The 12477-nt window shown below is 35.0% G+C and overlaps 1 protein-coding gene across 3 annotated transcripts; it reads left to right on the forward strand.

Annotated features, from left to right (window-relative positions):
* Positions 1-7384: 7384 nt before the first annotated feature.
* On the forward strand, positions 7385-9891 carry LOC132284604 (inositol polyphosphate multikinase alpha-like). Of its 3 annotated transcripts, none has more exons than XM_059786716.1 (2): positions 7385-7740; positions 8585-9891. In XM_059786716.1, exon 2 carries the CDS (start codon positions 8755-8757, stop codon positions 9670-9672), a length of 918 nt encoding a protein of 305 aa, XP_059642699.1. In that variant the 5' UTR covers positions 7385-7740; positions 8585-8754; the 3' UTR covers positions 9673-9891. The 3 variants fall into 3 exon arrangements, with proteins under 3 accessions (XP_059642699.1, XP_059642698.1, XP_059642700.1); XM_059786715.1 differs by having other exon boundaries at positions 8658-9891; XM_059786717.1 differs by having other exon boundaries at positions 8753-9891.
* Positions 9892-12477: the final 2586 nt, after the last annotated feature.

Genomic DNA, 12477 nt, shown 5'->3' on the forward strand with positions numbered 1-12477 from the left:
TTTTCTATTCGCCCAATTTTGGGGGGAAGGGAGGAGAGAGAAAATGAATAACTACCAACAATATGCAATTTTCAATTTTAACCTTTTCAAAAAAATTCAAATGGATATCTATTGTTTATTATTTTATACAGTGAGGATATATTGGTAAAAAAATATAAAAAATCTCTTTTTCTTCCTTCCAACCAAACAAAAAAAAGTATCACCCCATCCAAAAAAAAGTATCACCCCATCCATCGTTTCTACTATCCATTCCATTCAACCAAATAAAAAATGGAGGAGACACCTTCCATTCCCTAGGAATTCCTCATCCATCCATCCCTTTATCTCTTACATCCATTTTTCCATCCCTCCAACCAAACGAAGCATTAATGGTTATGAGTGAACCATATTTAATTTGAGGGTCAAGATGGATTGGATAATTTTTAACCACTTAATTTGAGGGTCAAGATGGGTTGAATATGGACCATATTCAACCTATATTTCACCCATCATATAATAAACAGACAACACACATCTATTCTATATTACACTCAACTCATTTATCTCTCTAAAATTCTCTCTCTCACAATCATCTCTCTCTAAATTTGTCTATTTATCAATCCCCTCTTTCTAAGTTTCTCTCTTTATAAACTTCTTCTAAAAAAAAGCAATAATTAAAAAATAATTTTTAAAATTTTTAAAAATAAAAATTAATTTTTTTAAAATCTTCCAAAAAAAATAATAAAAAAATAAAAATAATTAATTTTTTTTTTAAAAAATATAAAAAATAAAATAAATAAATTTAAAAATAAATAAATAAATTACTATTATAAATAAATCTAATTTTTATCTCTAGCTTCTAGAAAATTTGAAGATCGAGCTAAAGGAATAATGTAGCATATATCAATGTATCATTGTAATTTCCGAAAAAGAATGTTGCATGACCATTTCATTGTGTTAATTTATTATTGGAAACGGGGGCATTAAAAACATAAACTTTGGATGAGATTTGAAATAAATTCCGCTAATAATTTTTTACGAATCTCTAGACAAGCGCGTTTCTCTCCGCAAGGAAATGAACGTGGTATAATTACTTTCTGAAATCTATTTCCGGATGAATGAAAAATTAGCTCCAAAGTGTGGTGTTTTGATAAGCCTAAATGGGTATGCAAAATGTGGGAAGTGTTTGTCCCACATAGAAAAAATGTTGAAACAAATTGAAATTTAAATAAGCTGAGTTTAGGATTTGGGCTTGGGCTTGGGCCTAATTGTAAAGTCCAGATTATTCTTTTTTGGAATTTTGGATTGGGCCTAATTTTAGCTGGGCTTACTTAAATGGGTTTCACAAATGAGTGGGGTTTTTGGGTGGTTGGTTTTTTGAATTAAAAAAACTACTTTTTAGTTTTTCTAAAAGGTTACACCTTTTAAATTAAAAAACCACTTTTAGTTTTTTCTAGAGGGTTACACCTTTTAAATTAAAAAACCACTTTTAGTTTTTTCCAAAGGGTTACACCTTTTTCCGAACCATCATAACCCATAGTTGCACCCACTCGAAAAGGCACATTACAACCTATTGGAATGGATGTGTCTATTGGTGAACAGACACCATGTGAACCATTGCAACCTATTGGAATGGATGTGTCTATTGGTGAACAGACACCATGTGAACCATTGCAACCTATTGGAATGGATGTGTCTAGTGGTGAATAGACATCATGTGAATCATTGCAACCTATTGCAATGGTTGTGTCCAATGATGAAAAGACGCACCCCATCCGAAAAGGCATTTCTGTTTCTATAAATACCCCCATTTGGATTATTTGCAAGTCATTCATTTTCATTTTCTTCTATCTCCCTCTCTAGACTGGAACCCAACCCAAGAGGGTTCAAACCATAGGTTAAGTGGTTCGAGCCACTTCGACCCTAATCCAATTTCATCGAGCCATATTAAGATTGGTCCGAACCATTTGGTTCGGATTACACCCAATTCAGCATTTATATAATATATAGATGCATTTTTGAGTCAGAGAGAGTATTACACGGAGGAGGTTCGCCGTATCCACGAGTTTGTAGTACTGCTACTGGTGGATATAGACTGTTGTATCCTGGGAGATAGACGCCACTGAGTCCGTTAGCACCATAGCGGGGCGAATCTGTTTTAAGGACATAGTATCCAATACTAGCCTCGGTCCAGGTTCATTCCTTGCATATTATTATTATTTTATTACTTTATTTTGCATATTTAATTAAATATAGAGTTGCATATTTAATTAATGATTTATTAGCATATTGTTAATTATCTCATGACATATTAGTATAAGGGTTGTTATATCTTAAAAGTCACATTAAGCATATATTTTACCAACAATTACTACTACTACTACTAATTCTTTATCATAGCACCGCTGAACTTATTAATGTTAAGATTTCGAAATTGGTAGATACTAGAGAGACTACTAGCTATTCTAGCTTAATTGAACAGTGATAATTTTTTTTTTTTTTGGGGTAAATATTGAACCGAAATTAAGATTGCTCAGACATAAACATCATTTAATGTGACAATTACAAGCTCAATGGTTAGAAGTTGATATAGTTAATAGTACTATTACTACTATTGATTCATAAAATTACGGCAATCTCAAAAGATACTCTGAACTGGAGAGTATAACATATATGTATATATTATATATATATTTTGCTGATTACTTGCCTGGGGCAAATCTCTCTCTCTCTCTATACCCATTTATACTCCAACTCTTAATTAGTAAATGATATAACCCCAGTAATCAAATTATCAAGAAAAAGTTGTCTAGAATTGAAAAAAAAAAAAAAAAAAAAAAAAAAAAAACCTTAAGCTTCAACAATATCACCACAAACAACATATATGTTATTACCTCGAAGTAGTTTAGCATTAAATTATTTGCCGAAAGAAAAAAAATAATAATAATAATAGTAATATATGTTAAATCATGTTAACATTTAATAAAAAAAAATTGGAAGCTCGGTACAATTTTTAGATCGAGGAAATAGAATTGATTACTCAGGTTTTCTTAAGACACGTGATGAATAATCAAATATATAATATATGTTAAATCATGTTAACATTTAATAAAAAAATTAAAAATTAAAAATTATAAAAATAATTTAAAATGGGTCCACGGGTCATAACGGGTTAACCCTATCCGTTTTTAACCCGTTCTAAATGGGTTGAATATGAATCTTGACCCATATTGACCCGTCCATTTTTAACTCAACCCAAACCCGACCTAATCCGCCCATTTGTCACCCCTGTAGAAAACTAATTTATACGCTGCCTTGTAGTTCAACCAATATTTTATGAAAATAGTCTGTCTGATGCCATTAGTATAACGATTGCAATTGGTATTGCAGTTACTAACATTCGTGCTTCCAATATGGGGTTAGAAGGGGAAATGAAATTGGGAGTCTGGAAAACTTGTGCATTTTTCTGGTTTGTTACCCAAGTGAATTTTGTGTCGAACTCGATGCAAAAACCTATAGTAATTACCATTTACGTCCTGACATGCCTGTGAATTCTCCTGTTTTAGTTGGAAAAAGTCTAGTTGAAAAATAATGTTGAGACATCGAATTTAAGTTATGTTATTTTAATATAGTACTTGTCAGTAATAGTTAGTAAGTTCATTTATATTTAAGTTCTTGTTTTCATGTAGTACTTTCATTCAGACTTGCAAAGTTCAGTTAAATAAATAAGGGTTAACTGCAAAAAAATTCTCATTACTATCGATATAATGCATATCAGTCCCTGTGTGATAAAAAACCCCCCTTATACTATCAATTTGGTGCGATTGGGTCCCTGGTGGTGTAAAATGACGATAATATCCTCACTTCAGTTGAATAAATTAATAATTATAATACAAGCCATGTAAAACGACCATTTTGTTCAAATTTGTATAAAATGGGGTTTGTTTGGCAAAAAGATAATATAAACCTTAAATTGTATAAAATAGGGATAACCTAAACCTGAATATAATTAAATCTAAAACCAAACATGCCCCAACTATATAAAACACACTTAACCTCATCCTTCCTGCTGACATGGCCTTCATATTGCTGACACCTGTCCAAAAAAAAAATCATAAAAATATGGGTAACACCCAGTTATTCGGGTTAAACCCATTTCTCGTAATCACTCCCTCCAAATTGTTCTGATTGGTTGGATTTGAAGGAATTGCTCGTCAATCCAAATGGGTACAAATCTATGGGTTGTCGCCGGAGATCGACAAGCCCATCTAAAAAATGTGGAGGGCGTGTGCAGCAAATGAAGAATTGTCAAGTTGGCCCAAAATCGACCGGATGGCGTTGGAGATCGACGGGCTCAGCCTAAGAAGGACAACCGCCGAACAAGAAAAATGGCAGCGAAAGGATGAGCAGAACGACGGTTTGACGAGCCCATCTATGGCGTCTGACGGCAACGGCGACGGCGATCGACGAGAAACGGTCTGTTGGTGACAGCAAACGGCGAAACCTGTATCTGTCCAGATCCACGGTGGGTCCAATGAAATATATGGTCCTCTGACAAACTGATTTGTACGTAATTGACGGTATTCGTCGGCGGTAAGACGAATGGGCGACGGCGATTCGGAAAAGAACAAAAGAAAGCTTTGCCCCATCTTGCGAAAGAGGCTTGAACATGGTCTCTGTAAGTTTAATTTATTTATTATTATTATTTTTTTAAACTCCTCTGTAAGTTTCATAATCAGCGTAATAGAGGATCTCATTCTCCTTACAACCAAAATGGTTTGAGAAGCAGTATTGTTGATTGCTAAATATGTAGAATTTGTTGAGCCATATTGTTTCTAAGCTTGCTTATATATTTTTATATATAACTCTAAAGCTAAAATGGCTGTTATCTTATAGGTGCACTCTTATCTTTCTGCACGCGAGGAAAGTGAGACGGATGGCTGGTGTACGTGATGCCAAGAGCAAAATCGTGGAGGCAGAATGGGTTCTTAACTGGGCCGCCTTTATTTTCGTAAGGTTGATATCTCATGTTCATATCACTGCTAAGTTGATCAAAGATGCTCACAAGTTCGAAAAGGGTGTGGTGCTCCCACTTGCTCTGTTTGGGATGGCTGGAATGAATTTGCTTAATATTTCTCTTGGCATCGATCTCTTTAATGCTTACGGGAGAGGGAAAAATCCCCAGTAGAGTAATCGTAATCATCATGATGACTGATCAAGCGTTGAAGTAATTCTCATCCGTTCTAAAATTTCATCCCTTTTATCATTATTTTGTTCTTACAGGGACTTGGGAAAGCATATATATCTTCTACAAAAGGAATTGAATATGTAAATTGTGTTTGTTGTAAATCAAAAAATTAACAGAGGAACAAAAAAGAATTGAAGCAGACATGCATGGAGAGAGAGAGAGAGGGAGAGAGAGCAGACATGCATGGAGAGAGAGAGAGAGGAATTGGGTTGTAGGGGTGGGGGGCTTTTATGCACAAATGCTGAGGGTCTTTTATGCACAAATGGTAGGGAGCAAAATGGGAAACAAAAGGGTAAAATGAGGTTTTTAGTTTTACTTTTTGTAAAGAGTTATCAGGGCCGGTTATGCACTTTTTTTGAATTTTGTAGGCTTGCATGCACTTTTTAAAATCAAATGTCTTGTATTACATTTTTTATCTTATGTATTGTGATGCTTATATGTGTATATTATGAATTCTACCATGTATTTATATATATGAACATGTAACAGACAATGAAGAAACAAACTAAAAAAAGAGCTGCATATTATTAATTCACAAGAGCAGGAGGAGGTAAACTGATTAACAGAGGCCTCAATGTAAGACTCTATTTCTTTCCTTCCCAACAAAGGAACACAAAAACAAAAATGTTCCGGAACCACAGGAAACATTGTCTGCAATCAAAAAGGAAGAATTAAAACCATTAAGATGATAAATATTGAGCAATTCACAAGGAGCAGATTTTCTACAGAATAACACTAAATTAATTACTGCAGAACAAAAAAAATTACCTGAAACAATAATTACATTGCGCGAAAGAATAAATATTTCTGACAATATTTAAAACTTTTTCCCAGTATAGCAATGAATTTTGCCAAATAATGTTTAATGATCTTTTCCAAATATGCAAACCATCACATTTCAAGCAGCTGCGTATCACACAGTCCATCAATTTGCCTTATTTCCAAAAGCTTAAGTTAGCGGAATCCCCAAGGAGAGGACATGAATGCTCTTATTCTGCTAGAAGGAGTTTTACTTCTATTTTGTGTATGGTTCTGAGACTCATTGGGTTAATAAATTGTTTGATGGGGTTTCATTATTATTTTAAATTATTTTTAGTGAATGAATGTTGGGAATTGATGTAATTTGTATTAAAATTTAGGGTGTGACTTTTCAATCCTATCTTCTTCTCTATACATCTATACATAGAGTAAGAGGGGAGAGAAAAGAGCATGTTATGGTAGAGAGGGAGAAGGAGAAAGAGAAAAGGAGAGAGAAAATATTTAGCGTAAGAGAGAAAATATTTAGCGTAAGAGAGAGAGAGAGAGGTGGATGATATAGTTTGTTGGTGAAAAACAAAAGAAAAAAAGAAAAGAGAGTCAATAGTACGTGCTATATGTTGTTGGTGACGAACATTAGAGTTAATTATACGGGAAAATTACATATACATGGAGTCAAAGTTTCATATTTACTTAGAGACTGAGTCAAAGTTTCATATTTCTCTGAAATGGATTGCTGAGGTGGCATATGATTTTTTACTGTTTAGAAAATTGTGGTGCCTAAAATACCCTTCCCTAACAAAAAAGTAGTACCTTCAGTGCAAAAAAGTAGTACCTTTAGTTCAAAAAAGTAGTACCTTCGGAGAAAAAGTAGTACCTTCGCGGGTGTTTAAAAAACATGGTATCTGGACGCCAAAAAGTAGTACCTTCAGTTCAAAAAAGTAGTACCTTCGAAGAAAAAGTAGTACCTTCGTGGAAGGGTATTTTAGGCACCACAATTTCTAAACAGTAAAAAATCATGTGCCACCTCAGCAATCTATTTTAGAGAAATATGAAACTTTGACTCAGCCTTTAAGTAAATATGAAACTTTGACTCCATTTATATGTAATTTTCCCTAATTATACAAAGATTATTTAAAAAATATTTTATCTCAAAACAAAAAAACGAGTGTAATGTGTTAAAATAAGAGAATACAATCCCGTAATTCAGTAAAAGTATGGTAAGTTCATTGTACATATCTTCGTGTAATTCAATCGTTAAAAGTTAAAATTATTATAAAATATATATAAAAAAAAAATTATACTCCGTAACTAATTAAAAATATTTATTATTAATCGAGAACTTGAATAGTTTTTTTTTTAAAAATTTCTTTTTATTTTCCGAATTCTTCAGAATTCATCCCTAACCATGTGAACGATTCCCAAGAACAAACTTGTTCCAACAGGACGCTACCCATCGAGACCCACCATGCCCTTTGTGGTGCCTTTGCGCAGAAGGGGGTGATATTCGCACATTCCACGTCTCTCCTCTCTCCAATCACACAATTTAAAGCCTTGATATGCGTAATTTTAAAGCCCATTTTAGACCCAATCTCAAACGCATATGAGCATCAAAATCACACAATCTGAAAACCCTAGGGCTCAGGTTTTCCTCTCGCGTGAAACTTAAAACAAGCAGCGAAGCTTCGGCGACAACATCAGATGACCTTCTGACAACTTCCAGAGACTCCGAAGGCTTCCCCCAAGCTGTTTTAGAGGTACGTCTTTCTCTACTTCCTCCATTTTAGAAGGTTTATGGTTTTTCCACCCATCTTCTTTCTGGGTTTCGATTGTAAAGATCCTATAGCAACTATACAGTATACTACTGTGTATAAGTCAGATTTAGTTTCTGGGCATTTGCGAGTGTTAATCTTGAATAAATTTGACTCTGTTCACTCTAAATTAGCTCCAGTGTACTCCTATATGTCACTCAAGTTTCTCACATTTCTTGGTTTCTAATTACTTACTGAGGGGAGGAATGGAGGATCTGGCTGCTGAAATCTTTTCATTTGTATCGTTTCTCTTGTGTTTGGTGTGAATTTCTATAAAATTTTTATATTTTTTATTTTATTTAAGGCTTATATGTTTATTGTGTTTGATCTTGGCTAATTCTATGTTTGATTTAAGTTTAACTTAAATCTAGTTATTTATTTTTTACTCATTTTTTAGTATCTTATGATCCTTGATCTGATCAAACGATCAGATCCTGTAGACCCTTCATCTATCCAACATAAATTTCCGTTCATGACATTTTCCATCAAATCATTTTTGCTTATTATCAAAAGTTGAATGGTGATTTAAATATGTGTCAGATGTCTTTTCTTTCTTTTTCTTTTTAAGGTTTTTATGTTTTCCTCATCCAAATAACCACCCTTTGTATTAGAAGATTGAAGGGTTTGGCGAGTTAATTATGGACTGTTTGGATATTCTACTTGTTTGTTTCATATTGGTTCTGTTAACCATTCTTTTTGTTTTTATTTTTGGTTCCATAGTTGATCTTTGGTGCCTAAAAATTTGTATCTGGTTCCTTTAAAGAGATCATGTCCCTTATTTGAATTGCAGTTTTCAGTTTTCACCAACTTCAAGTTCCTGAAGCGCCCATTACAAAAAGTTGATTTACTATTCTATTCTACAGGGGAAACTTCTATAATTTTTTACTGGAATTTGATAGATCAATAGAATATTGATATTTCATCTTTGCCGTGGGTTGAGGTTCTCTGTAATCTCTAGACATGCTTAAGGTCCCTGCTCATCAAGTTGCTGGTCATCAAGCCCGTGATGGAAAGCTTGGACCCCTTGTGGATGATTCTGGGCGCTTCTACAAGCCTCTCCAAAGTGAAGAACGTGGAGCCGGTGAGTTGGCATTCTATACATCATTTTCTTCAAACACAAGGATCCCAGATCATGTTCGCAGGTTCTTTCCTATCTTCTATGGCACTCAGCTTTTAGAGGCATCTGATGGCTCTGGTCTGCATCCTCACCTTATTCTGCAAGATCTTCTCTCAAGTCGCCTCAACCCCTCCGTTATGGACGTTAAGATGGGCTCAAGAACCTGGCCCCCTCAAGCATCTGAGGACTACATTCAAAAATGCCTGAAGAAAGACAGGGAGAGCACAAGTATCCTATTGGGATTCAGGATATCAGGGTTGGAAGTCTTTAAGAATAAAGAAACAGGATACTGGAAGCCTGAAAAGAATCTTATCCAGAACTTATCTGTGGAGGATGTTAGATTAGTTTTGAGAAAGTTTGTTTCTTCTAATGGATCAACAGATTTGGATTTGGAACCTAATTGTTCTTTCGCATCAACTGTATATGGCGGGTCTTCAGGGATTTTGGCTCAGCTGCTGGAGCTGAAAGCATGGTTTGAGGATCAAACTATTTTCCATTTCTATTCATGTTCGGTTCTTCTACTATACGAGAAGGAGTTGGCATTGGAAGGGAGGAGCTCAGGTGCAGAAGTCAAGCTTGTTGATTTTGCACATGTTGTGGAAGGTGGAGGTGTTATTGATCATAATTTTTTGGGTGGTCTTTGCTCTTTGATAAAGTTCATCTCAGAGATACTTACCACTCCGGGTGAGTACACAAGTAATGCCTATCTTCCGGACACTGGGAAGAAGCAGTATTGTTCTGACAATTGTATCGATCAATAAATAGAATACTCATTGGTGAGTCTATTTAATTGTCTACCTTGCCCACTACTTATCTTCACTGCTCCATTGGGAACATTTGAATTTAACTACTTTTCGGCTTTGAACAATTGGACCTTGAGTTTGTCGAGATCAATAAAATTTGTGTTAATGTATTAAGCTACTAGTTAAAGAAATTCTAGTCCATGCACACTTCTACTGAAAAGAGTCAGATTCTTATTACTTGAATAAACTCTATTAACATTCAAAATTGCTACACTTTAGTCTTCTCCCTGTTCTTTGTTATTGCTTCGTTATGATTCAAGTCCTGACCCAAATATATTGGGTCAGCTATTGCATTTTCTTACCAAATTCTATTGTAGCTCCAGCCGCGGTGTGAGTTATTTTTGTGCCTTCTACTAAAGATCTGTATTATAGCTGCTTTTATGATTATACTAGGCAAAACTAGTATTCCCTGTTAATGCAGTTCATGTGCTGATTTGAGGTCCAGTCTACTTTGTAAGGGAACTGAATCTTAGGTTGGCCAACCTCATTAGTTTAGGATAAAGGCAAGGATGATGATATAAACGCGTGGCCCCTTATATGTTTCAACCTCTGCAAATTTGCTAACTGTTTTGGGAATTTTAAGCGGGCAACTGATTTGTGGCTATTACAATATAGATACGGCTAACTGCAATTCATCATGATTGAGCAGACAGCAGTCTGATTTAATTTTTCCGGGTGATCCTTTGGTTGGGTAGCTGGTTTTGCTTTTCTTTGTTGTTGTTGTTGTTGTTCTTCTTCTTCTTCTTCCTTCTTTTTTTCCCCCTCTAAAGTGGCTTTTGCTTTCCTCTTCTTCTGGGGTGACAATCACTTTATTATAGTAAAAGTGTTACAGTGTAAATGTTGGATATGATGGAATCCAAAGCTCACACAAATTCCATATCAAACTCTTTAATGACGCATCATTGCTAATGACTAGCTTTATCTCCAGAAATAGGGTATCTTGAGTTTTATATGGCTTGGCGCATGCACAGTCCTAGCTTAAGCTGTATTCTTGATTTTCAAAATCACAGAAGGAGCTCAATAGTCCAGCATTTATCCATCTTCATGAGGCTTTGTAAAGTTGCTATATTCCTCCAATTAATCATTAATAATATTACTCTCTTGATCTTCATGTCTTATCTACAAATCATTATTACGGGCTAAAATCTTTAGCTTCTACTTAGTTCTTTGCACTGACTGAGCGCTACTGTAGCTAATTTGAGTCTCAGTCAGAGGTCCATCAAGAATACTGAACTTATTTAGATGCTGTCACAATTAGGTTACAAGGAATCTAGTGATTACTGAACATTTTGTTTAGTAGGCAACTCTATGAGCCTTTTGGATCTGATCGCTGGCTGGCTTTATGTCATTTGGTCGAACTACGTTTGGACTATGTTTTGGTGATTTCTTCGCAAACTTTTCAAACCCTCAAGTGGGTTTTGGAACTGACCCTCAGTTGCTAGATTACTTAGGTTTTTGAAGGCTCTTGAGATCACCGACTTTCTCATTTCTTGGTTCATGTCATGCAATGGCTTGCAATTTTGGATTAATGGACTGTTCAACATCTTCCTTATTATTGTTGTGCTTTAAATTTATATGAAGAAATGTTCAGGTGAAGCGAGACCTTTATTTGCCACTGTTTATTTCACTTTTACTAGTTGCATTGAAACGTAACAAAGTAGATCACATACTGGCAGTGTGAGTTTTGTGTCTCTATCTATATCCTATGGAATATTATAGGTTGTAGAAGTGCTGATGGTTATTGCTGATAGAGTAAAATTGGAATTTTGGAGAAACTAAGATGCATGAACCATTGTATTACTTGTTTGGTTTGAACCTGAATAGAGAAAATTCTACTCATGTTTAATTGAGCATATGTTTGTTTACAGATAATAAGGATCATTTACTCTCTATGCTTGTGTTTATGCTTGCATTCAGAGTTAGAGCTGTCTACGAGAGTGCCTCATTTTATAGTTTAAAGATTTCAATGGTGTTAGTTCTGCTTCAACTGTTGCACAAACTGGTAGGAGTATAATTTTTGAGTTGCATAATCACGATCGCTAGTATGCGTATCTTCATCGATTCCTAGCATCATTGATTTCGTAGGAACATATTGTACGAATGTATGTGGTGGAGACCGCAAGAAGTTTTGCACCCGTATATGTGTTGGAGACTGCAAGAAGTTTTGCACCCATATATGTGGTGGAGACTGCAAGAAGTTTTGCGCCTATGTCAGGCGTGAGCGTAGCTACATTATGTTCCGGTTATTTTTATTTATTTGGTATTATATATTTTAAATTTTTTTTAGGGTTCTTATTTAGGATTTGTGGGCAAAGGCCAACTCAGTAGCTTCATTTTATCTCCCTTTATTGTTCTTATTTTTGTGTTGCTAATCAAGATAGCAGATAGCAGACTGTCACGGGTTTAGAGTTTTAGCACCACTCTAGTTACTCCCATGTAGACCTGTAAACGGATCGGATATGGACCGGATCACGGTCAATCCGATCCGAATCGGATAAGCATAATAAGCAATCCGATCCGACAATCCGACGGATTCTTGCATAGTCGATCCACATCCGAAATTCACTCTATCGGATGTCCGATCCGATAAGTCCGATCCGTTTACAAAAACACAATCAAACAAATTGATACAAAATTAGGGTAACAAAGAGAGATAAATGGGTTTTGTATCAAAGAAGGAAAAAGAGGGAGAGATGGAAGAAGAACGCGAAGAAGGAAGAAAATGATGAGGTAACTTTTACTTGAAAATTAGGGCTTTCTAAT

The sequence above is a fragment of the Cornus florida genome, unplaced genomic scaffold (assembly GCF_030987335.1).
Source record: "Cornus florida cultivar Cherokee Brave unplaced genomic scaffold, ASM3098733v1 CherokeeBrave_3.0.0_Hap2_Chr11, whole genome shotgun sequence".
Classification (NCBI taxonomy): domain Eukaryota; kingdom Viridiplantae; phylum Streptophyta; class Magnoliopsida; order Cornales; family Cornaceae; genus Cornus; species Cornus florida.